This window comes from Silurus meridionalis, chromosome 1 (genome assembly GCF_014805685.1).
Source record: "Silurus meridionalis isolate SWU-2019-XX chromosome 1, ASM1480568v1, whole genome shotgun sequence".
Taxonomy (NCBI): Eukaryota; Metazoa; Chordata; class Actinopteri; order Siluriformes; family Siluridae; genus Silurus; species Silurus meridionalis.
In genome coordinates, this window is record NC_060884.1 from 1,027,501 (window position 1) to 1,055,000 (window position 27,500).

The 27,500-nt window shown below is 39.9% G+C and overlaps 1 protein-coding gene across 8 annotated transcripts in view; it reads right to left on the minus strand.

Moving 5' to 3' along the window:
• The window catches only part of rptor (regulatory associated protein of MTOR, complex 1), a 67,469-nt gene extending 43,256 nt beyond the window's left edge, over positions 1–24,213 (minus strand). For 7 of the 8 annotated variants that reach the window (XM_046838169.1, XM_046838031.1, XM_046837793.1 and 4 more), the window contains exons 1-4: positions 23,681–24,212; positions 22,303–22,477; positions 15,446–15,548; positions 14,111–14,193 (exon numbers count right to left, since the gene is read on the minus strand). In XM_046838169.1, the coding sequence (XP_046694125.1) occupies positions 14,111–14,193; positions 15,446–15,548; positions 22,303–22,470 (354 nt within the window). In that variant the 5' untranslated portion in view covers positions 22,471–22,477; positions 23,681–24,212. Of the gene's footprint in view, positions 1–14,110; positions 14,194–15,445; positions 15,549–22,302; positions 22,478–23,680 lie in introns of all 8 variants that reach the window. The other variant, XM_046837869.1, reaches the window with a different exon arrangement.
• Positions 24,214–27,500: the final 3,287 nt, after the last annotated feature.

Sequence of the window (27,500 nt, forward strand, 5' to 3'; positions counted from 1 at the left end):
CACGATCATTAAAAAGGCGATTGAAATAAATCGAAATGAACAAAGAAGATAACGGAGAGACGCGATCGTCTTACGCTAACGGGTTACGCTATCGGCTGTGTTCTGATCCAGACGCTGGGCCGCTATCGGATCGAGTGTGGAACGAGATTAGACCGAGCTTAAATGGAGATGTTATTACATTAGCGAGAAGAACGAGACGAGCTTGAGTGTGGAACGTGTTATTTGAGAGGAAAGTATAGATGGATGGATGGATGGATGGATAGCGAGATGGATGGGGAGATAAGTTTCTCAGGTACTGTTTGTGTGTGTGTGTGTGTGTGTGTGTGTGTGTGTGTGTGTGTGTGTGTGTGTGTGTGTGTGAGAAAGAGAGAAAAGGCTTTACATAGAGCCTCAGTCTCTCAAGACTTTACACCCTCTCAGATTTTCTCTCGCAGGTATCACCTCACAAAATCCCTCGTTTCTCTCGCTCTTCTCTCCTCCCTGAGATGTTCATCACGTTCCAGAAAGACGAAGAGGAAAAAAACGGTGCGAGAGTCGTTACAGCAAGTAAATAATTTAAGAAAGACGAAAGATTAAAAATTCATGACAAAAAGCCGACATTGGCTTTTATGCAACACATTACTGCGATGCTGAGAACGTTTATGATCCGAATAAAAGCACAATTTACATTTTATGACGCTGCAATGCACTTTAATACGAGGTGTTTTTCAACACGACCTTATCAACTCGGCCGAAAAGTGAGACACACACACACACACACACACACACACACACACACACTCCTACAATGACAACAACACAGTCATTACACAAACATTACTTCAAACAGGGAACAGGATTGTAATCGATATTAATAAAACCAGCTAGCTAAGTAAACATGGTGCCATAAAGCTACTTTCGAAAGCAGCAAATCCGACGATATTCATCAGGAAGAGACGGTGATTTGTTACGTTAGCTAAGTATTAATAAACAGTTTAGGACCTCAGCTAGTTTTTAGCTCATGTTAGTAAGCTATTAATAACATCCTGAGTGTATATTTTGCTGTAAATAAGTTAGCTAGCTGAGGGACATTTTGACATGTTTAAATGAAGCAGGTTTGAAATAACCACCTGAGGTAATACTTTGTCAATTTTGCCATATTTACTTTGTGAACTTGTGTAATTATACTCATATTTCAGTTTCAAGCAATAACATCCTGAGGTACTTTTTCTAGCTCATGTAAACATAATTTCCTATTTAAGTTAGCTGGCTTGTAACAATAAACAATTTCCCTAAGGGGAAATTAAATATTCTGATTCTGTATCCTTCTTTGCTGTACTTATGTTAGCAAGGGAAATTTTGTCATATTTAAGCTAGCTAGCTAGCAACATTCTGGGGTATATATTTCAGCTGTGATAAATTTGGCAAGCTTAACTAGTATGTTCACCATATTTAAAACATCTAGATTGTAATAACCTTCTGAACCTCCTGAGCAATATATTGTCAGTTCTGCCGTATTTAACTTGGCGAACTGAAGCAGTTTTAGTCATATTACATTAGAGAGCTAGTATTAAGTAAGTTAAGTAAGCTAACTTAGTTGATGTAATTTCAGTTGTATTCAAAATAGTTAGCTATTAATAAAACCCATAGATAATCTAAGCTTGCCAAATTAAATATGCCTTAGCTGGCTAGCCAAATTAATTTTAAGCTGTACTTCAGCTAGCAAGCTGTGGTAATTTGTCATATATAATTTAAGTAGCTAGTAATAACATTGTGAGGTAAATTTTTTTAGATGTTTTTAAATTAACTAGACAGTAATGACCTCCAGAACAAATTCTTTGCTGCACTTGAGGTAATTTGTTTGATCATAAGTATTTATTTTTTTATTTTTTTCATTTTTGCTGTTTAAGTTAGCTACAGTTATAATGGGGGGAAAAAAGCTAATTATTACTTTATGGGTTTCACTATGACAAATATAAAATAAATGTGTACATTAAAATTCTAATTTAAAAAACACCAGATTAAAAGGAAAAAAAACCTGTAAAAATGTAAATAAATAAACAAAATAAATAAATAAATAATAAAACCAAGCTGAATGAACAAACTATTTGAACAAAAAAAATCATTAATTATTTAACAAAGTTTTGGCTTTTTTATGTAAAAGTTTTGAGTGTATATTTTATAGTAAGATTTATTCACAAACCAGCAGGATTTCTAAAAATAATATTTATTTATTTATTTACATATTTCTTGAGCTTTTGGCTATAAAAATGCCTCTCTGTTACCTTTCCTACTGTAACACTACTGCAGGAAAAGCTGAGAAATCTCTCACTGAAGAAAAATAACCATCATACAATAGTCGATGAGTCAAATCACGACATACACACACACACACCAGGTTTATTGTGAGGGAGTGAGAAAAAAGTTGCTGGTTTCCGTGGTAACAGGGCACGATAGCTTTAACACTCTTTTCCCTGGAGCTGAAAGTGAACAAGGAGAAAGACAGAGAGGTGGAGATAGACTGAGTGAAGGATTGGGACAAGGCCGAGTCGAAATTTACACATTCGACCGGAGGGGATGGTCTTGTTCTAAATCTCAGTGGAGAAAGAACGTTTGAGACACACTCCTGTGGGAGATCAAACACAGCATGCCCAACCATTCATCATTCTGTACACTCCAATTAACTAGTCTTCAATTCCTCACACAGTCTTTAAACTGTAGCATTCCTCATCCTTCAGTATTCCTTACACTCCGACATTCCCCACCATTCAGTATTCCTTACACTCTGTCATTTCCCACCATTTAGTATTCCATACACTCCGACATTCCCCACCATTCAGTATTCCTTGCATGCCGACATTCCCCACACTTAGTAATCCTAACACTCCGGCATTCCCAAACTCTACCGTATTCCTTAGACTGCATAATTCTCCATGATTCAGTGTTACTTACTCTCCAGCGTTTCCCATCTTTCAGTATTCCTTACACTCCAGTTTTCCCCATCCCTCAGTATTACTTACACTGCAGCATTTCTAACACTCCGGCATTCCTCACCACTGAGCATTCCTTACACATTCCGTGGCTTTGCTCACTAGCAATCTACTTACTTCTGCATTCCCATCACATTAGCAGTTCACACACCTCAGCAATCCCCACAACCTAGTATTCCATACACACCAGCGTTCCTCACACGGCATTCACTTTTAAATACTAATAAACAAGGGATTTTTTAACATCAGGTGCATCACTGTGTCCGAGGTGGAATCGAACATCACAGGAGCGCATACAGGAACAGGAACGCTCACCGACTTCGGTGTAATCCACAAATAATCTGGAAAATTATATTTCACAAATACAATTCTCTTCTGCTGCAGCGTTTTTTTTTTTTTACTATGACATAAAAAAAAAGATTGGAATTGATATACTCTTATTTATATTCAGCATGTGAGTGTGTGTGTGTGTGTGTGTGTGTGTGTGTGTGTGTGTGTGTGTGTGTGTGTGTGTGTGAGAAACAGCAGGAGAGGAGGTGCCTCTGCCTTGGTAGAAGTCGTCTCTGCCTAAGCATCTACACTACATCTTACTGCAGTCTGTTGCTTTCACACACACAGAGTCAGTAGCAGCAGGACAATGTGTGAGTGTGTGTCTGTGCACAAGTGTGTGCGTGCGTGTGTGCGTGTGTGTGACTAAGTGCGAGTGTTATGTAACTGGCTGCAGAATGAAGAGGACTTGTGTCAGTCAGTGTGCAACCCCACACACACACACACACACACACACACACACACACCCCACAACTCACTAAGACACAGACATGATGTACTATTATACAATAATACATACACACTCTGTCATTTATTGTCTCTCACACGCACACACACGCACACACGCACACGCCTCATGTGCAGATTATATAATCCTCCCGCAGAACGTCTGCTCATTGCACTGCGTATTAAACGTAGATAAAGTTTGAAATTTTGCGAATTAAGGAATTTGCGGGAATCACAATTTAATAAAGTCACATGGTCTCACTGCTACGCTGTAAACCTGTGTGCTCTGATGAAAATATTAGCGTTAGCATAACAACAAACATTTAATCATATGATAAACATGACTCCTCTTTCTGTGGGAGGGAGATGCTGCTAAGCTAAATTAGATAATTAATAGAAAATATTCTGAGGTAATTTTTTATGTGTAGTAAAGCTAGCTTGTAATAACCTCATGGGCTAATATGAGCTGCAGTTACGTTAGCTAGCTAGTAATAACATCCTGAGATAATCTTAGCCGTATGTAAGTTGAAGTAATTTTTCTTAAGGTAATTTTAGATATATTTAGGTTAGCTAGCTCGTAATAACACCGTGGGGTCAATTTTACTGAGGTACTTTTAGACATAATTTAGCCAGCCAACTAGTAAACCCCTACTGAGGTAACTTCTCGGCTGTACTTAAATTATCTAGCTAGTCATAACTGACTACGGTTATTTTTAGCTGTATTAAAGATGATGTATAACTAAATTAGCTATTTAGTAAAGAAACCCTCTGATATTTAATATAGCTAGCCAAACTAGCTAGCAATAACATCCTGAGGTAATTTTAGACGTATGTATGTTGAGTTAATTTTTCTTGAGGAACTTTTTGCTGTATTTCTGGGGAGCGAGCTGATAAAGACCTCCTGAGGTGAATTTTAGCTGCAGCGAATACGATCGCTTCAACATTACAGCGATCACGTATATAATAACGCACGTCTCCTCCTACTGAATGAAACGTGGATAAAAATGCCAGCTGGAGAGCAATAGACCTGGAATTAATAAAATCCTGGACTGAATATGAGGTAAAAATAAAAAACGACGGCAGGAAAGTTGAAGACAGGTAACATGAGTCACGAACGGGAAGTGTGTGACGTGTCTAGATGAGTGTGAGCTTTCACACCGAGAGATATTTATAATACAAGGAGTGGTAATAAGTGAAAGCATAGAAAATCGATCATATGTCCTGCATTAACATGTGTGTGTGGTCATGGGAGGTGTGTGTGTGTGTGTGTGTGTGTGTGTGTGTGTGTGTGTGTGTGTGTGTGTGTGTGTGTGTGTAGGGAGAAGGCTGTTTCCATCCGATGGGATAAAATAACGCACACAATGTCAGATACCTCGTTTAAAACCTGATCGATGGAGGAGTAAAGAAAAGGCCTCATCGATAAAAACACAGATTTCTGACAGGCTGATAAATGCCAGGTGTGTTTCCAGAGGATGCTTTCAACGATACACATGCTATACAAACTCTATCGACAGCATAAATATCATACAAGTTTGACCTTTTTGGTTTTAAAAAAATATATATATAAATCAGGCTGATATTTAACAATACAACAATGATGCACATGCACTCCTGTACACACCTGTACACTCATGTACACACCTGTGCGCTCATGTACACACCTGTGCGCTCGTGTACACACCTGTAAGCTCATGTACACACCTGTACGCTCCTGTACACACCTGTACAATCATGTACACACCTGTACACTCATGTACACACCTGTGAGCTCATGTACACACCTGTACACACCTGTAAGCTCATGTACACACCTGTGCGCTCATGTACACACCTGTGCGCTCATGTACATTCCTGTACACACCCGTGTACACACCTGTAAGCTCATGTACACACCTGTACGCTCCTGTACACACCTGTACACTCAAGTACACGCCTGTGAACTCATGTACACACCTATACGCTCGTGTACACACCTGTAAGCTCATGTACACACCTGTAAGCTCATGTACACACCTGTAAGCTCATGTACACACCTGTAAGCTCATGTACACACCTGTTACTAGTATTATGTGTGTTCGTTTTTTTATTTTTTTTATTTTGCAGAAAATATTGTATGTCACATGATGAATGTAGGCTTTTAACAATTATTAGTCAGTTTGATCAATTATGCTGAAAAAGTGATGTGAAAAGATACAGGTAAAGATTTTTAGATAGATGAATATTGCATGCGATATTACCAAGAATAGAATGAACAAAAACTAAGGACAGAAAACAGACAGACGGATGGACGGACATCTCTTAAGATTCTATCAGGTGATTTCTAACTCTTTTGTGAAACTTAAGGCTTTTTACTGAAGCGAGTTCTCAGGTTTACGACCTTGACAGATAAAATATGTTTTTCTGAAAGAATTTATGGCTGAAACAGAGCAGACAGGAAGTCGGGACATGAGAAATAAATAAGTCTGGCATAAAGACAGTCTGTTGAGGTTTTCCTCAAAGAAAAACCCTGACACTAAACGCATTACTGAAACGACCTTGAGACTTTAGCGCTAGATGGAGTCGACAAACAGCAGAAGGTAAAAGCCGCCGCGCCGCAGACCCCAGCAGAACGAGCCAAAACACTTCACAACAGTTTTCTGATTTAATTATCACGAAAAAAATACAGCATAAAAAATAACACAGGTTTTTGTTATTTTCTTTCCCCAGTAAAAGCCCACAAGGACAAGTAAAGACACAATTACTTCATTTTAACAAAATCCAACTGGATACATACATTTATTACTCGCTACTGTGTTAGCAAACAAGTAATAACCTCCTGAGGTAACTTTCCTGAGGTCACTGTTAGCCGTATTAACTGTTAGCTTGCTAGCAATGACTTACTGGGATAATTGCTTTAACTGTAATTTTGTTAGGAAGCAAGTTAGGAATCTCCTAAGCTAATTTTCTAACCAAATGTAGAAAGCTGTTAGCTAAATTCAATTTAGCAAGCTAGTAATGACCTTTCCAGCTATTTCACTTAACTAGAACTTAAAATTACTTCAGGAGTTTATTTCTAAAATACGGGTTTATGTTTATGTAGCTAGTAATAAAATCCTGAGGTAACTGTTTGCTGTGTTTAAGTTAGAAAGTTAGTAAGGACCTTTTAAGCTAGTTCACTTAACTACAAAAATTATTATCAGTGTTTATTACTAAAATACAGGTAATAAATATGTAGCTAACTTTTTTCCTGAGGTAACTTTTCTTGAATATTAGTCATATTAACCTTAATTCGCATTTAAGCCAGCAAGCTAGCAATGATTTAGTGGGTTAATTGCTTTAGCTGTAAGTTTGTCAGCTAGTCATAATCTTCTGAGGTAATTTTTCTTGAGGTATTGTTTGCTATAAGCATAACTTATCTAAGTGTCATGTATAATTGAATTAGTAAGCAAGTTAAACTTCCTGAGGTAACTTAACTGTATTTTTTTTACCTAGTTAGAAAAGACCTCATTAGGTAAATTAAATTCGCTCAGGTAACTATAATTAAAATGACCTTATTACTAGCTTTATTACAAGGTTAAGTAAAAGTAGTAAATATTAAATACAATAATAAGCTCTGGATGTATTAATTCTGAGGTAGTTTTTGCCATATTAACTGTTAGATTAAATTAAACTAGCTAGTGAGGACCTCTCAAGGTGATTAGAGCTAGCTCACATATCTGAGGATAAAAGTACCTCAGGAGATCATTACTAGCTGCCTAAATTAAATACAAGTAACGAATACATAGCTAGTGATGATGACCTGGGGTAAATGAAGCTGTAGCTAAGTTAGCTTAATGCAAGTTAAACCTCCTTTTGAGAACGCCAATTAGTTCAAATCTTGCTCATTGGAGCCTTTACACAAACACCAAGACTGAACGTGAAAGTGTGAAAGACATACTGCTAACTGAGCGTGCTAAGCTAACAAAAGTGAAGCGTTGGATTTTCAGCTTTTTTTCCCACGTGTCATGGCTCTGTTATCAAATGCTGAGGTGACGATGGAACAACCGCACTGCTGCACAATCAACACCTGTCAGACCCTCCAATCTCTCTCTCTCTCTCTCTCACACACACACACACACACACACACACACACACACACACACACACACACACACACACACACACACACACACACACACACACACACACACACACAGCAACAGTGATATCATCGTCTGTCACTTACGACAGTGCAACCTGAAACACAACGACATGCAATATAACACATTCTGGAGTGCTTCACTGCAGAGGGAAATCCGCTTTGTCTGATATTTCCATCTTTTCATCTGTCTATCCATCCCTCCATCCATCTCTCAGTCTTTCCTAATACATTCATTACACAAGGACTAACTTCAACACTGGCACAGGGGACTCATTCCTCATCCCTCTATCACTCAATACATGTGTCCATTCAACAAACCCTCTCTCCATCCTTTACTACATCTATGTTTCTTCTTCTATTTGTTAATCTTTCTCTAAATATATCGATATTTCTTAATCTAATTATCCGTTTATCAAACTCAATCTCTCCATCCCTCCCTCTATGTCCGTGCCTCTAATCATTCCTTAAGTCATTCATTCATTGTCATTTCCCCTCGAATCATCCATCACTTATCCATCCCTCAATCCATCTCTCACTCTATTTTTATTTGTATTTTATTTTCCACTATGTTTATACATCCCTCGATCCATATCTCCCCATCCATCCATCACTCATTACTTCTTCACCCATCTCCCCGTCCTCTTCTGACCTCCACGAATCACTTCGCCTCTTCAGTGTTTTGTACGTAGAGCCGTCAGCAGTGCGTCATCTCGCCACGCCAAAGACAATAAAGACTTTACAATCGGCTTAGAGCATCATCAGTTATTAATCATCCCTCTATCCCTCCCTTTATCCCTCACGATCGCTCTTTCTTTCATCTCCACGGCAAGTTCAACATCCTCCATCTCTCCATCTGCCTGAACCTTTATCCTGAGCTCAACATGCCAAATAATTACTCAGCCTTAATGGAGTCCACAAGACCATATAAGAGAGAGGGAGGAAGGGAGAGAGAAAAAGAGAGCGTATGAGTGGTAAAGGAAATGAAAATGAGAGATGAAAGAAAGATAGAGACTTTCTCTCCTGTTCTCTTCAGAATCCTTCATTATCAGGGAACTTTTTCTCCATCACTTCAGAGTGACCTTCTTGCATAAGTGTGTGGGTGTATTTGTGTGTGTGTGTGTGTGTGTGTGTGTGTGTGTGTGTGTGTGTTTACATGTGTATGGTGTTAAAGAGTTTTATTTTGATCAGTTCCCCAATTGAAACTTCAGAATTCTTTATAACGTGATGTACAGAATGGCATAGTGGGAAAAAACCCCACAAAAAAGTCTAGTAAAGAAAACAGTCAGATATCAAACCTAACCCCATCTCACGCTGGGCCTGGACCCATATCACTTCCTTTCCTTTAAAAAAAAATCCCCATCATCATGTCCTGTTTTGTTGAATTGTCCGGTGCCTGGAGCAACAAAGTGATTCGAGGTGTGATGAAGCGGAAAGAACATCGCTCTCCAAGAACAGCACCCTTAGGTATTTATTTTCAGACCGATTCATCAGTTTTGTTAGATAATTAGCACTGATAGTTGGATGCTGGCACTATCAGCAAAAATCCATACAGATAGTTTTTCCAGGTTGCGTTACAGAGTACGAGCTATACCTCTAGAGGGAAACACAGACACCACATGCTGTTTATTTTAGTGTCTTTTTTTATTTATTTTTAATTTTTGGATTGTTCTGTTTAAATGCATGTCTTCCATTTTTCTCAACGTTTATTAAAATAATTAAGTGTTTCTTTAATTGTTTAATTGTATATTGTAATGCAAACCACCTTCTCCCTCATGTTATAGCAGCTATAAACGCCCTGCCCCTCACCCGGCTCTCTTGTTTTCTCTCTTTTGATAACACATAGGTGAAGAAAAACCAAGCACCGTTACATTACACAGAAAAGTGTAGAAACACACTACAGCGTCAAATCTGACACTGGAGACTCCTTCCATTAATAATAATTAAACCGCTTTCTCTCCATTTTTTTCTAATTCCATGTGTGTGAACGAGCCGTTGCCATGGAAATGATAACCTTCAGACGAAGGCATTTATATAAAACCTGTTCTACTGCTCTACAGTTCTACAAAACGAATCAACAGCAGGCGACCAATCAGAATGATTACGTGTACGTGTGAAAGTGTATATTTGTATGTGCATGTGTGTGTGTGTAAGTATATATTTATTTGTATGTGCACATCTGTGCGTGTGTGTGTGTAAGTGTATATTTGTATGTGCACATCTGCGCATGTGTGTGTGTGTGTGTAAGTGTATATTTGTATGTGCACGTGTGTGAATAAGTGTATATTTATTTGTATGTGCATATGTGTGTATGTGTAAATGTATGTGCACGTATGTGTGTGTGTATGTGTGTGTGTGTGTGTGTGTGTGTGTGTGGGTTGATTTTCTGGCTGGTGCTGCAGGAAAGACCGCAGCGTGTCTCCCGTCCCTCCAGCAGACGAAGGAGGAAACCAAAAGCTTCCGCCCTCCCACTTACTCCATCTTCTCATCCTGCTCCTCTGACATCCTCCTGAACTTTCACTCTATCCCTCCATCCCACATCCTCCATCACACCTTGCCTTTACATCCTCTTCAGATTTTTGACTTTTTTTTTCTTCAAAGCCACCTCATATTCTATTCTTACTACTTTCTCTCTCACTTCTTTTATTCTCTCCTTCTGTTTTTCTTCTGCGCTCTCGTTCAAAAAAGAATTATAATAGAAAAAGGCCAATTTTTTATTTAATAATACAAACACAAGTGTGAAAAAAGTATTGATCTAATGGTAATTGTTAAAGAGGGGAAAAGAAAGACAAGGCGGCTTTTTCTTCAACCCGATCTGTCGATTTTCAGACAAGTTCCCGTCCCGAGTCTGATTAAAACCACTCACAGGACCAAGCCATTAGTGAGATCTCTCTCTCTCTCTCTCTCTCTCTCTCTCTCTCTCTCTCTCTCTCTCACTAACGAGTTGACACGCGTGAACGGAAATCAGTATATGTGATAATCGAAGCGAAGTCGAGCCGTAAAAGGTTTCGGAACAGAAATCGATTGGAGGGAGAGACTCGCGTCCGGTGCTGAGTGGAACGAACCAATCAGGACAGTCTGGGGGTGGAGGGAGGAAGGGAAACATGGAGGTTAACTGGAAGTAGTAAATGATAGAGAGAGAGAGAGAGAGAGAGAGAGAGAGAGAGGATAAACCCATCATTGATCCATTAGTGATTAGTGACATCCTAATCAACGAGAGCATTAAATGTTCAATGAGAGCGACGATTCAGCAGGGAGGTGTGTGTGTGTGTGTGTGTGTGTGTGTGTGTGTGTGTGTGTGTGTGTGTGTGTGTCTTAACCCCTACACGCCATAGAGCCTAATGTCACCAATATCATACAGGTTTATAGAAATGAATAAATAAATAAAAGTAACAATGTATCATTTACACACTGAAGTTTATTTAACTTTTTCATCTTTTTTCCCTCTCTTCTTTCTCCTATTCACTCCATCTCATTCTGTTCTTTCCTGTCCCTCATTTACAATCCTTCTCTTTCAATCCCTCTCTCTTTCTTTCAGTGTCCCTCATTCCCCATATTTTCTCTTTTCATTTCCTTATTCACTCCATCACATCACATCACTTGTCTTTCTCTCTTTCTCTCTTTCTTTCTTTCCTTCTCGTTTCTTTTCTCCCTGCCTCCATTCCCTTATTCACTCCATCTTTTTCATTATACTCCCTCTCCTATATTATTTATCCTCCTCTATTGTTTTTCTTAGTCCTCTTTTCTCTCCTCCCTCTCAATTTGTGCTCGAATCACTCTCTCCTTTCTTTTATTCAATTTTCTCTCTTTCTAATCCTCCTTCAATCTTTTGCATTTTGTCACTTCTTCATCCCTCTCTTTCACTCTTTCCACCTGTCTTTTTTTAGTCTCTCTTGCTCAGATTAGTCTTTCATGCCAGTTTTCCCCCCTTCCTATCTCTCTCCCATTTCTCCTTACAATCTCTCCTTCTCTCTCTCTTTCCTTCTTTCTGCTAATCATGTTTTATAAACTATAATTTCTCTCCATATGTCTCCATCTCTACTCTGTCCTTGTATAACTCTACCTTACTCTTTCTCTCTTTCCTCTCTCTCTCATTCCCTTTCTCCCTCCTCCTCCAGTGCTGAGGAGAAGTTTTAAACTCTGATCAGTGAAATATAACAGCAGAACTGAAATGATTAATAATTCATTAAAACTATTTGACCAGAGGGCAGAAAAAAAGAGAGAGAGAACGAGGGAGAGTGAGAGTAAGAGAGAGAGAGAGAGAGAGAGAGAGAAGAAGAAGAAATGATTTGGGCCACAGGGCTTTTAAAGACCTAATGCGTTTCTGAAAAGTCCACGATTCCCACCTGCTGCATTTCTGTGTGTGTGTGTGTGTGCCTGTGTGTGTGTGTGTGTGTGTGTGTGTGTGTGTGTGTGTGTCACCATTGTAACGTTCTTTCTGTTCCTGACAGTAACCCTGAATAAGAACGACTAATGTTCAGTGTTTAATAATAATTATTTAATAATAATAATAATATTATAAATAAGACTTTATTTCCACTTCACTAACCCGGGAGTTTGTGGGTTTGAATCCCAGCATCTTCAGGACTTGTTTGTGTGTCTGGTTTTGATTTGTGTTTCTGCTGGAATTCGCTTTGAAAGTGTCTGATAAATATTTAATGGTAAATCTGTTGTTTGTTCTTATTACAGCAATCCGTAGCCAAGTGAGAAATCGGAACAAAGTCGTGTGTTTAGCGCAGTTACAACCTCACCACCACCTCGACTTCTTCGTGCTCACAAACGAGCTCTCCACGTAAAAAATCTTTATAAAGGAACACGCCATTATTCTGATCCGGGCTTTGATTTTTATTTGTGTGAAATTTAATGAAATAAAGAACAAAATCACAGAACATCTACTGCTTTTATTCTCAACTGCCCTAAAAAAAAGTCACGCCCACTAAAAATGCCACGCCCACAATAGTGTCAAACAATATAAGACTACAAAACTACCCATCTACCCACGCCTATCACACAGAGACACGCCCACAACAATGGCCATACCTACAACATAGTTACAGCCACAACAATGAGCCACACCCATCAAAGCAAGACACACCCACAACCCTAAGGAACACCCATCAGACAGACACATGCCCTCAACCCTGAGCCACGCCCACTACACAGAGACACCAACATGCAGACACACTCAAAATACAGAGACACGCCCACAAATTTAGAGACACGCCCACAATACAGAACCATTTAACGGAAGTGAGCACCTTTATCCAATCCAATTTTTTAAGACTTTTAAAACCGACTTTTAAGAACATTTTCAGACGCTACAAATCTTTAATTATTCATAGAAACCACAAACTCGTGCAAGCGGTGAGCGAGTGGAGGGCGGAGTCAGACGGAACGAGCGGTAAGAAACTCCTGCAGCTAATGAGACAAATCGGTGTCTCGGCGCCGATCCGCGAGACTGTGGGTGAACCCCGGCGATTTCCTTTCCAGCACTCACGCTGGGGTTCACCCACAGTGAGTGAAAACGAAAGAAAAGAAAGGAATCTCTGCTTGGTGAACTTTCGTCTGTCTCTCTTTCTTACATAACTTTCGAAAGACCCTTAAATATCAACATACAGTAAAAAAAAAGTTTTATAAATAAAGTTTGAAATCTCAAATTATCCAATAAACCCTTTGAAGAATAAAAAAAAGTGTTTTCTAGTTAAAAATCGTGAATTCTGGCTTGAAGGCTTGCGTGTGGATATGCGCTGCACGTGCAGGACGATCGAACGCTGGAACTGAAGCCAATAAACGAGTAAAATGAAAACAGTCGAACGTCAGAGCAGCAGCTGGAACACGAGCAGGAAAAGAGAGAAATATATATATATATATATATATATATATATATATATATATATATATATATATATATGAGAGAGTGAAGAAATATCAATCAACAGTGAGTTTAACAAAACAACTCTGATCTCAGGAGATTTGTGTGTGTGTGTGTGTGTGTGTGTGTGTGTGTGTGTGTGTGTGTGTGTGTGTGTGTGTTGGTTGGGGGCAGTTTAGAAGCTGCTGCATGTGATTAGGGGTATAACCCCACAGTTCATCCAGAAATGAATCAATTCATAACTGATCTGATTCAGTAAATTCCTAAATGATTCCTTCCAGCAGTCACAATGAGTTTCAGCCTGGAACCACGATTCCAATTCAACATATTCAATTTGACATTATTATGAGATTTAGATTTGAAAAGCAGAGGACTCACCCTGGGTTGCCAGTTCTCGTACTGTTTCTGCAGATTGGCTCCGATCGTCTCCAGCGCCTTCTGCGGACTCATCGACAGAGGATCTGGACGCGAGACAAATAAAATACGCACACATTATACAGTATAATTCACCAGCATCGATCACATCACGGATAATTATGCGCAGAGTCCGAGGCTTTGACGAGACGATAATTAACACGTCGTTACGTTTCGCAGGAAAAAAACTACAAACAAATCAAACTCCTGAATAAACAAACAAACGAGTGTGTGATTAATTACAGTCCCCCAGCACACTGAAGCCCACAGCGAGGAAAACACACACTTTAATTCCATCACACAGATAACCAGGGTCAGGATAGATATTAATATTGATTACATCATCGTTTATTACATTCCTGTAACAAATCAGTCATAAACAGGATTTTACATAAACTTAAAAAAAATTGAGGATAAAAAATAAACAAAGAAAACCTGACTGAAGGAACACAACACACTCAAACACTGGGCATGAATGGATGGATAGAATGTTGAATAGATGGATGGATATATTCAGGAAAGGAGACATATATGGACAGTAGATGGAAATATAAATAGATTGGATAAAAAGATGTATAAATGTATGTGTGAATGAATGGACAGATGGATGGAAAAAAAAATAAGTGGATAGATGAATAAATAAAAAGATGGATAGAAAGAATATTTACATATGTTTTTTCTGGATGGACAGATAGATGAGTGAGTAGAAAATGGATGGAGGGATGGATGGATGGATGAATAAACAAAAGAACAGTTTATTAGATCAGAAGATGATATATTGATGGATGTCTGATCAAAACACGAGGCAATAAATGGATTAAGGAATGGAGGGACGGAGGGATGGATTGTAAATTGGAAAGATGGAAGCAGTCATGGATGAGTGGATGGATGTGAGGACGAGTGAACGAAAAGAACACCAGATGTTTTAAAGCCAGACTGCAGATGGATGTAAACCATGTGACCATACTGTGGATTGAAGGATTGAGGGATGGAGAAAAGGAGTAATAAAAGGAGTAATGAACAGAGCAACAGATTGATATATTGATGAAGTGATAGACCATAAAATCAATGTATAGACCATCAGGGAACCTGGACAATCAGTCTGACTTAACAAGTGATGGAAAGATGGAGGGATAGACAGATGGACAGGATGAAGAAATGAACGGTCAGCAGTTTTAGCAGTGATGGGGATGATGAAGGGATGGATTTTTGGATGGACGAGCACATAAAGAGAAAACGAAGGGGGGGGGGGGGGGGAACTGAAATAAATGGGCAGATGGAGGGATGAAAGGATGTTACCTATCCAGCACTCCAGCCTGGCACAGGGCGACGTCTTCACCACGTCAGGAGGGTCGACTCCAACATTCAGGCAGAGAACGAGTGCAACACTCACCGTCTTCATCTACAGAGAGAGAGAGAGAGAGAGAGAGAGAGAGAGAGAGAGAGAGATTGAGAGAGAGAGATGAGTTGTGATGATCAAAAGCTGATAAATGAATAATTAATTAACTAATGGATTAAATAATTAAACAAATATACCAGTCAGGTGTTATTTAAAATAAAACATTTACAAATTATATTATACTTGAATATATATAATAAACACACACACACACACACACACACACACACACACACACACACACACACACACACGATAGAGTTGTGTGGCGAGTGTTTGATTGACAGCTGCTGTTGCCATGGCGGCACTGCTCCAGAAAACTAAAATGGACAACCTCGACATAAGTGTAAAACCTGCAAAGAAAAAGGTCTCACCAAAGAGAAAACACACACACACACACACACACACACACAAACACACCAACAAGCGTTTTAAAGCCATTATGGTCCATTTGGCGCATCGTCACGTCGCCGCATGTTTTAGTTTTATAGTCACTTTATGGGCCGCGTAGGAGCAGAGAACACACTCGTTTATCTGAACAGCATGGCAACTCTCTCTCTCTCTCTCTCTCTCTCACACACACACACTCACACACACACACACACACGCACACACACAGAGAGAGTCCATGAGACAATCTTGCCACAACCCGTCATACAAACTGTGTTAAAAAATAAATAAAAAACAACAAAACTAAATAACTCTATAAAACTAATTTTACATTTGTGTATAAAATACATGCAGTCTTTTATTCATCTCTCCATCCAACACCATCACTCCTCTCCTTCACCCTTCCACCATTCATTCATTTATTCGTTTCATTCCATTCCTTAATTGATTGCGTTCCCTCTTTCCACTCCTTCCTTCTTTTTTTATTCATCAATTTATCCTTTTGCTTCCTTCCTTCATTTTAATAATTTATTTCATTCCTTCATTGTTGTCCTCCATTCCCCACTTTTTCTTTTTCATGCATCCATCCATTTATCCATCCACTTCCTTCCTTCGTTTATTTTCTTCCTCCATTCCACATTTTCTTTTTAATTAATACATTTATTCATTCATTCCATTCCTTCATTGCAGTCATTCATTCCCTACCTTTTTATCTATCTATCCATCCATTCACTTCCTTCCTTTCTTCTCCATTTATTTGCTTTCTTCTTTCCTTCATTCATTCCATCTTTTCTTCTTTTATTCATTTGCTTACACCCTTCCTTCATTCACTCACTCATTCCATTCCTTCATTTATTAGTTGCAGCCCTTCATTCCCACCTTCTTTTTCATCCATTTCTTCATTCAATTCCTTCCTTCATACCTGTGTAATGACCACATGCTCATGATCACAGTCAATACATTACAGTGGGGTGTGTGTGTGTGTGTGTGTGTGTGTGTGTGTGTGTGTGTGTGTGTGTGTGTGTGTGAAGTGAGAGTGTGTTCTGTTGCTCCTTCGCTCTTTACCACCATTTCTTTCTTTCCTCGTTCACATTTATTTTTATATTTATCTGATTTTTCTCCCCCAGATATTTCTTTTGGTTTTATTCCTCTGTTTTTCATCCCTTCTTTCAGCTCCTTTGTGTATTCTGTCTTTATTATTTAAATTTTTACCTTCATTTCCTTCCCTGGTCTCTCTCTCTCTCTCTCTGTTTCCTTTCTTTCCTCCAGTTTCTTTACTTCTCATCATTTATTTAAATGCATTATGAAGTCATTTGTTTCATCCTTGTTTGCTGTTACTGAAGAGTGGATACGGAGTTTACACACAATGATCCCCAACATGATAAAGATTCATAAGAAACCTCTTTCTTCCTTTCATGCACTCTCACTCACTCTCTCTCTCTCTCTCTCTCTCTCTCTGCCTTCTGTTTCAGATCATTCCTTTTGATTATTCCTTTTGTTCTGCATGTACCAAATTAAAGCTATTAACACACACACAAATCTCTGTAACATCTCACATTAAGATTCAGCTCACAGTGCACGCACACACACACACGCGCACACACACACACACAGATAAAATAATGTCACGTTAATGAGGAACACACACAACGTAAAAGCATGAAATTCTGCACATAAACCCAGAGCTTATTTCTCAAGACGCCGTCGATCCTGCTTCATTTTATCATTTATATTTTTAAAAAAGTAAAAAACTTTAAGGAAATCTACAGTATATAATTATCAATAAACTGCCAAAATATTTACTGTAACAGAGCCGTCATTATGTAACAGAGCGGCCATTGCTTTACAGAGCGGTCAGTACTTTACAGAGCGGCTATTATGTAACAGAGTGGCCATTATGTAACAGAGCGGTCAGTACTTTACAGAGCAGTCATTATGTAACAAAGCAGTCATTACAAAGCGGACATTATGTAACAAAGTGGTCATTATGTAACAGAGCTGTTATTACTTTACAGAGCGGTCCGTACTTTACAGAGCGGCCATTATGTAACAGAGCGGTCATTATGTAACAGAGCGGCCAATTATGTAAAAGAGCAATCATTACAGAGTGGTCATTATGTAACAGAGCAGACATTATGTAACAGAGCAGCCATTAATTTACAGAGCGGCCATTACTTTACAGAGCGAACATTACTGTACAGAGCAGTCATTATGCAACAGAGCGGCCATTATGTAACAGAGCGGCCATTACTTTACAAAGCGGCCATTATATAACAAAGCGGTCATTATGTAACAGAGCGGTCATTACTTTACAGAGCAGTCATTACGTTACAGAGCGGTCATTACTTTACAGAGCGGTCATTATGTAACAGAGCGGTCATTATGTAACAGAGCGGTCATGGCTTTACAGAGCAGCCATTATAAAACAAAGTGGTCATTATGTAACAGAGCGGTCATTACTTTACAGAGCAGTCATTATGTAACAGAGCAGTCACTACAGAGCAGTCTATAATGTAACAGAGAAGTCATTATGCAACAGAGCGGTCATTACTTTACAGATCAGTCATTATGTAACAGAGTGGTCATTATGTAACAGAGCAGTCATTACTTTACAGAGCAGTCATTATGTAACAGAGTGGTTATTACAGAGCAGTCATTATGTAACAGGGCAGTCATTACAATATAAAGCGGTCATTATGTTATAGAGCGGTCATTGTGTAACAGAGAAACGTCATTATATTACACAAACCTGTACAGGGTGGTCATTACTTCACAAAAACGTTGTTACTTTACAGAGCAGTTATTGCGTTACAGAAACATTATGTTACCGAGTAGGCGCTATGTTATAATCCATATTATTTAATAATCAGTTTATGTGGACCGCACACTGACCAGTCTCTGTTAATAAGACGTTACTATAACGACCGTAATCAATCGATGGTGTTTGATTGTTCAATAAACTCGACTGTTCAGTGATCATTGATTATTCCATTTGTCCAGAATGCAATAAATTCAAGCTGTTAACATTTACATATATACACACACACACACACACACACACACACACACACACACACACACACACACACCTTCATATATACTGCAAAACTGTAGCACTCATGGTAGGGTGGGTGAAAATAAGACAAAGAAAAATACAGAGAAGAAAAAGGATGGGGGAAAAAAGACCTGAAAAGAAATTAATATTCCTTTTCGTGTGAATTACAGTCAAACATACGGTTGGCAGTAGTGCTGTCACCATAGCAACACGCCGTCAACTGGACTCAGGCGATGATCATCTGTAACGATTAGCGAGTGCACGAGGATTATGTTTTTACGGACAGCGTGCAAAGGCGGTTATTGACGTGGCAGTAACGGCCTGCTTGTGATTTAACGTCCAGCTCTCACACCTCGTTGTTGCTGTAAATGATGTGCATCATGGGAAATCAAGGCGGAGGAATTATTCCTCTTCGTCCTGCACATCATCATCGACGACTGATTGTGTTCCGGGAGCTCAGGAAGTGATTCATGTGTGCCAGTAACTGATGCTGAAGACGATGCTTTCATGCTGCCAGACTGAAAAGTCTTAATATATAGTGTCATATTGTTGTGTAGCTTCTATATAGTGTCATTGTTGTGTAGCTGCTATACAGTGTCATATTGTTGTGTAGCTTCTATACAGTGTCATATTGTTGTGTAGCTGCTATATAGTGTCATATTGTTGTGTAGCTTCTATATAGTGTCATATTGTTGTATAGCTGCTATACAGTGTCATATTGTTGGGTAGCTTCTATACAGTGTCATTGTTGTGTAGCTGCTATACAGTGTCATATTGTTGTGTAGCTGCTTTATAGTGTCATTGTTGTGTAGCTGCTATACAGTGTCATATTGTTGTGTAGCTGCTGTATAGTGTCATATTGTTGTGTAGCTGCTGTATAGTGTCATTGTTGCGTAGCTTCTATACAGTGTCATGTTGTGTAGCTGCTATATAGTGTCATATTGTTGTGTAGCTGCTATACAGTGTCATATTGTTGGGTAGCTTCTATACAGTGTCATTGTTGTGAAGCTGCTATACAGTGTCATATTGTTGTGTAGCTGCTATATAGTGTCATTGTTGTGTAGCTGCTATACAGTGTCATATTGTTGTGTAGCTGCTATATAGTGTCATTGTTGTGTAGCTGCTATACAGTGTCATATTGTTGTGTAGCTGCTGTATAGTGTCATGTTGTGTAGCTGCTGTATAGTGTCATATTGTTGCGTAGCTTCTATACAGTGTCATGTTGTGTAGCTGCTATATAGTGTCATATTGTTGTGTAGCTGCTATACAGTGTCATATTGTTGTGAAGCTGCTATATAGTGTCATATTGTTGTGTAGCTGCTATACAGTGTAATTGTTGTGTAGCTGCTATACAGTGTCATATTGTTGTGTAGCTGCTGTATAGTGTCATATTGTTGTGTAGCTGCTGTATAGTGTCATATTGTTGCGTAGCTTCTATACAGTGTCATGTTGTGTAGCTGCTATATAGTGTCATATTGTTGTGTAGCTGCTATACAGTGTCATATTGTTGTGAAGCTTCTATACAGTGTCAAATTGTTGTGTAGCTGCTGTATAGTGTCATATTGTTGTGTAGCTTCTATATAGTGTCATATTGTTGTGTAGCTTCTATATAGTGTCATATTGTTGTGTAGCTTCTATATAGTGTCATATTGTTGTGTAGCTTCTATACAGTGTCATTGTTGTGAAGCTTCTATACAGTGTCATATTGTTGTGAAGCTGCTATATAGTGTCATATTGTTGTGTAGCTTCTATACAGTGTCATTGTTGTGAAGCTTCTATACAGTGTCATATTGTTGTGAAGCTGCTATATAGTGTCATATTGTTGTGTAGCTTCTATACAGTGTCATTGTTGTGAAGCTTCTATACAGTGTCATATTGTTGTGAAGCTGCTGTATAGTGTCATATTGTTGTGTAGCTTCTATATAGTGTCATATTGTTGTGTAGCTTCTATATAGTGTCATATTGTTGTGTAGCTTCTATACAGTGTCATATTGTTGTGAAGCTGCTATATAGTGTCATATTGTTGTGTAGCTGCTATACAGTGTCATATTGTTGTGAAGCTGCTATATAGTGTCATATTGTTGTGTAGCTTCTATATAGTGTCATATTGTTGTGTAGCTTCTATATAGTGTCATATTGTTGTGTAGCTTCTATACAGTGTCATTGTTGTGAAGCTTCTATACAGTGTCATATTGTTGTGAAGCTGCTATATAGTGTCATATTGTTGTGTAGCTTCTATACAGTGTCATATTGTTGTGAAGCTGCTATACAGTGTCATTGTTGTGTAGCTTCTATACAGTGTCATATTGTTGTGTAGCTGCTATATAGTGTCATATTGTTGTGTAGCTGCTGTATAGTGTCATAGTTGTGTAGCTTTTATATAGTGTCATATTGTTGTGTAGCTTCTATACAGTGTCATATTGTTGTGTAGCTGCTGTATAGTGTCATATTGTTGTGTAGCTTCTATACAGTGTCATATTGTTGTGTAGCTGCTGTATAGTGTCATATTGTTGTGTAGCTGCTGTATAGTGTCATTGTTGTGAAGCTGCTGTATAGTGTCATATTGCTGTGAAGCTGCTGTATAGTGTCATATTGTTGTGTAGCTGCTGTATAGTGTCATATTGTTGTGAAGCTTCTATACAGTGTCATATTGTTGTGTAGCTGCTGTATAGTGTCATATTGCTGTGAAGCTGCTGTATAGTGTCATATTGTTGTGTAGCTGCTGTATAGTGTCATATTGTTGTGTAGCTTCTATACAGTGTCATATTGTTGTGTAGCTGCTGTATAGTGTCATTGTTGTGTAGCTGCTGTATAGTGTCATATAGTTGTGTAGCTTTTATATAGTGTCATATTGTTGTGTAGCTTCTATACAGTGTCATATTGTTGTGTAGCTGCTGTATTGTCATGTCACTTTATTGTGTCTTTAATCTGCTGTATTATGTTTTGTCACGTCGTTGTGTAGCTGTTGTATCATATCACAATGTCACAGTATTGTCATGTCACTGTGTTGTGTTACATTGTTCTGTCTTTCTTCTGTCTCAGACTTCCCCCCCCCCTCTCTCTCTCTCTCTCTCTCTCTCTCTCTCTATGCACATATTCCTTCATTCATGTCTTCATCTATTACATCCCCCTTTACTGAGGCCCCTCCTACTTCACAAACAACCACGCCCACAGTGTCATGTAGCTCCACCCACTGACCCACTGTTCCAGACATCATCATGAACAAACTCCAAAACATCAGAGAACCAAAAAGCATGAGCAGGATCACTCACACACACACACACACACACACACACACACACACACACTCACCCTGTCCTTCATCCTCCAGCTCTGTGCGAGTGCTTTTGAACCCTCGATCTTCTCTAGGTGCCGTTTCTTCATGAAGGCCAGAGGAAGGTTCCAGTCACTCATATCGGCCTCGTCTTCCTCTGACAGCGCCACGGCAGGCGAGTGGAGCAGCTCCGTGTCCATCTTCATCAGGCTCCTATACCACACACACACACACACACACAGTACAATCACACAGTACATTATATAAACCTCAGGTAGATCTTCACACTGTTCCTGAGGTTTCTGAAAAACAGTTCCAGCTCGTGTGACCTCCAACACCAGCTTACATTGTAAGAACTTGCTTCATGAAGTTTTGCAACATGGAACATAACGAGAAACGGATAAAAATTATATGATCCTGAAAATGCATTCGTTGTCAGAGGGCTACAAAGGTATAACATGCTCCTGATGAGCGTCACTCGCTTATAACATGAATCGTTTAACCATCACCACAATTCTATAGAACAATGAGAAGATCGTGGAACATGTGAAGTCTGCTGTGCCAATGAGGCCAATAAAGACGCGATGGAGAACATAGAGAAAGTTCTGGATGCAGGATGCAGGTCTGGGTTTTTATGCCAGCCGTCTCATCCATCTCATTACTGCTGATGATCCTTCAGCTCCATCAACATCAGGCATGAGGGAAAGTGCAAGCTGTTCTCCATCTCCTATTCCTAAACAACCTTCAGCTCCTCCATATCTCACCTACACTTTTCATGTCTGATCACTTGATGCCAGCTATTGTACTGTACTATTATTTTACATTTACGGTATTTGGCAGATGCCCTCATCCAGAGCAACTGAGCATTTGAGAGTTAAGGGCCTTGCTCAAGGGCCCGGCAGATTGGCGGTGCTGGGATTTCAACTTGTGTCATTCCGATCCAGAGTCCAATACCTTCTCCACTGAGCTCCCACCTCCCTGATGGTAATGTGAGAGTAAACACGGTTTATTTACAATATTTGTGTGTCTGCTTTAAAGCAGCAGAAACGTCGTTTGGTTGGACTAATAAACGTGCTCGTTCTGAACCGAGTATACGAGGAACAAAACACCTCCTGATAGAGCCTCAGAGTTTTGGAGTGACAAAAAGAAAACGTACTGATCTGCACAATGATGACGTTGACCATAACCAGTGACGTCATCTAGCGACTTTTAAAGCGCATTTAAGCTACTTTCCCCTGAAAAGTGCTATGAGCCCTGGTGCAAAGTGTGTTTATTTTCTTTTGTGCACACCGTGCAGAACACACACACACACACACACACACATGCAGTGAAGACACTCGGGCCGCGTTTTAAACCGCACATCATGACAGCTGAGCCGGTGTGTGTGTGTGTGTGTGTGTGTGTGTGTGTCCAGACCTTGCAAAAGACACGGCCGCGTCCACAATCTCAAGCACGAGCCGCGAGAAAAATCCGAAGATGGTCGTCTGGTGCTGTTTTTATTAAAATGATTTTTATATCGAGTTTTTAAACAAGTGCACTTTATTGTATGTGAGGACGGGTCTTCGTTAGGGGGAACGGGTCGGACGCAGGCCCAGCTCTACTATGACCATCATCATCATCATCACCATGGTCATGGTCATTTTCGGTTTCATTCACGCGGACTCTCGGGGACTCAACGCTCCGGCACGCAGCCCTCGCGGCGTCTCCTCCTCCTTCTCCTCCTCCCCCTCCTTCTTCCGGCGCCGTGAACCCGAAAGTGCGCCGAAATCGATTTTATTCCACTTTTGCTTCTTCTTCTCTTACGTCTACTTCTCCTTTTTTCCCCCTCTCCCACTCTCTTCCTTTTTCTCGTTCTATCTCTCTCCCCTTCGCCGATACGGATTGTTGCTCAGCACTCGCGCAAGGGCGCCGCCATCTTGTCGCACGCCCAGAATGCACCGCTGCGGCAGCGCAGCGCGAGCGCGAGCGACGCGATGACGTCATCCCCCGGCGTCTGCAGCGTGTAACGGTCAAGCGGCGAAACAAGATAAAACACAAATCACATCACTATCGCGCGCGTTGATTTAATCAATAAAACGCACACGCATCATATAAAAGTATTCGTGCAGAAATAAAAAACACGTTTTCCGGAGTGGAATCACAAAGGGTTGAGGCTGGTTTAACACGCACAGTCACAGGGAGCACCGGCTTTCATGAGTCCGTGTGCTAAAAGACATCACGAGCACGTGCGACATGTGCTGTTCTGATCCACGTGCGCACCCCGTCACCGAGTGCTCACACGTTCCTCGCCAGGAACGACACGATCTCACTTCCGCACCGTCTCTACTCACCAGATTTGACTCCTGCGGACTTCGTCCTCTTCTCAAAGACGCGGCTGAAAGGTTGACGTTTTGACGAATCACAGAAGATTCTTGAGACGCTTCGAAAAGAAGATTCCACGACACGTCCCAGAAGAACGCTGGGAGCTGCATTACGGTGCAAGGGGAATATTTTGAAGGCGATCGTGTGAAACGTAGATAAATGACGTACTTTCTCAGAGATGATACAGCACCTCTGGAGCACAACGGGTTGAGGGCCTTGCACAAGGGCCCCAAAGTTTCAAATGAGCAATAATGGGACTTGAACCCCCAACCTTCCGATCAGTACCCCAGAGCCTTAAACTGCCATTTCCCAGTTAGATTAATTAAAAGCATTAATGAATATTAGATGCTATAAAATGTCATCTTCATCTTCGTCCTCTTCATCTTCGTCCTCTTCATCTTCATCCTCTAAACCGTGCTACAGTCAAAGCAGCCTTTCAGCAGTTCTCCGTCTTCTGTATCCAAGCCGTATTGCTTTGTGTTCATACGTTTTGCACGTGTTTATAAATTTAAATTCAGTCATGATTGAGACGCTACAAATCACAGACAGTGTAATAAAGTGTTTTGGAGCATTTTATCCGTTTCACACTCACCAGTTCACTTTATTTACCAAACTACGTCCCGTTCCCCCGTCCTGCCTCCTCTTATACCCAGGACTGGACACAAACGAACAGATCGTCACGTGACAAATGTTCCGGAAGGTTACGGGTTCATACCCGACAGTGGAGACTCTTTCCAGTAAATGTTACATGAGCACCTCATTAGAAGAAAATCTTTTCAATCTGTTACTTCCTGCAAACAAGTTCTCCTGAACATACACCTGTGATTGATTTTACAGTTAGAAGAAACGAATCGATAACTTTTGGCCAATCAGAATCGAGAATTCAGCAGTGCTTCAGGATATTATGAAGTCTGAGGTGAATTTGTGACTCAAGAACATTTTTTTAAGTACCAAATAGGATGAATGTGGTAATTCAGTCTCTGTGTGTGTGTGTGTGTGTGTGTGTGTGTGTGTGTGTGTGTGTGTGTGTGTGTGTGTGTTCACGCAGCAGGAGCTGGCAGTGTGATGGAGTGGAACACACTTCATTCACCTTTCCCTTTCTCACTTCATTAGAAGTGCGTGGTGAGATCGCTGCTGAGAGCAGTGAGGGTGATATTTATCCGATTTCCCAAAATGACAGCGTTCAACTGTTTCTCATTACTTTTATTAGAGAACTTCTCCGAGCACAAACAGGAAACAGGAAGCATCCGTTCTCACGGAAACAAAAGTTTTTAAATTGCTTAATGAGCGACTCTGATTGGTGGACCAACGGTGGGTGTGGTCCACATTCTTCTCGAATGCAGTGCACGGTTTCTGTACTAGAACAAACACGGCCATTTTTCTGGAGCAGAAGACCGAGATGATGAGGGATCTACAGACATTGTCAAGCAAGGACGTGGTGAAAAGATCTACCAAGAGCCAAGCTGAGAACGTCCAGAACAACCACAATTAATCCTCCTGATATATGAAGAATGGTGGAAAGACAAAAGGCCAAAAGAGATGAAAAAATCACAAACATCACCTGCGAAAAAGACGTGTTTATTCGAGAAAGTCGCATGTTAGGACTGAAACCGCTGCTGTACACGTGAGCAATTAGCATGTGGAAATAAATACAGGGTGGAGAATAAATGAATAATAAACAAATTCACAATCTACTGTAAAAACATGAAAATAAAAGTGAAACCTCCAAAAATGAATCACATGGAAATACGTGTGAAAAACGGCATAATAAACAAATCGAACGGAAAATTTAAGTAAAAATAAAATCACACACAATTATTGCAAATGAAACCATGTGGACAAACAGATCATTAAAAAAATGACTGATGGATGTGAAACTGAATCAGGTGATTTCTGCTGAATAAATTCTAACCCACGTGTAAAAAAAAACAGAATAGAAAATAAATGAATCATCTGATAAATCACACAGACACATGAATCATCAGGGTCTGAAACCTGAGGTCTGAAAGCCGCATGTGTAAAATGTCATGAGTGAATGTGAAGAGAAACAAAATCCTACCAAGCAAAAGTACAGGCTGCCTGATGAACCACGTCCAGTGTAAAGGTGTGTGTGTGTGTGTGTGTGTGTGTGTGTGTGTGTGTGTGTGTGTGTGTGTGTGTGTGTGTGTTGTTGTTATTTGTAGCAGTAGTAAATTAATTACAGTCTGAGTGGTCTTGGGATCCATCCATCCATCCATCCATCCATCCATCCATCCATATCCATCCATCCATCCATCCACCTATCCATCCATCCATCCATCCATCCATCCATCCATCCATCCATCCATCCTCCATGGTTCTGTCACCTCTGACGATGCACTGAATCTGCAGGAACATTCAGTTGCTCCAAAGTTCTATTGGAGTCTGTGTGTGAAACAGAGTCTAACCATCAGAATAGTTGAATTGTAACGTCTGGACCATAAACCCTCAGAAGACTCTGGTTGGTCTGGCCCACATTCCTCATAAATGAAGGCTCTTGAGTACACTGTTCCTGTACCAGAACAAGGACTTTTTTCTGGTGCAGAAGACTGAGATGATGAGGGATCAACAGACATTGTTAATAGGACATGGTAAATGAGACAGTTCTACCAAGAGCCAACCTGAGAACGTCCAGAACAATCACAGTTCATTCTCTAAATCACAATACAAGCCATCTGATTAAATTTTTCTGATGTTGCTGAAGTTCATGGAATTCAATTTAACATCTTGTCCAAGTTCTCAGTATGGGTTCTCTGGAGGTTCATTGATCAGGTGTGTGTTCCTGGTCCCAACATTGTTATTGGGTTGGTCCTATTTGAGGCTTTGGCTTTCTCATCAATCTCATCAGTCAAAGCTG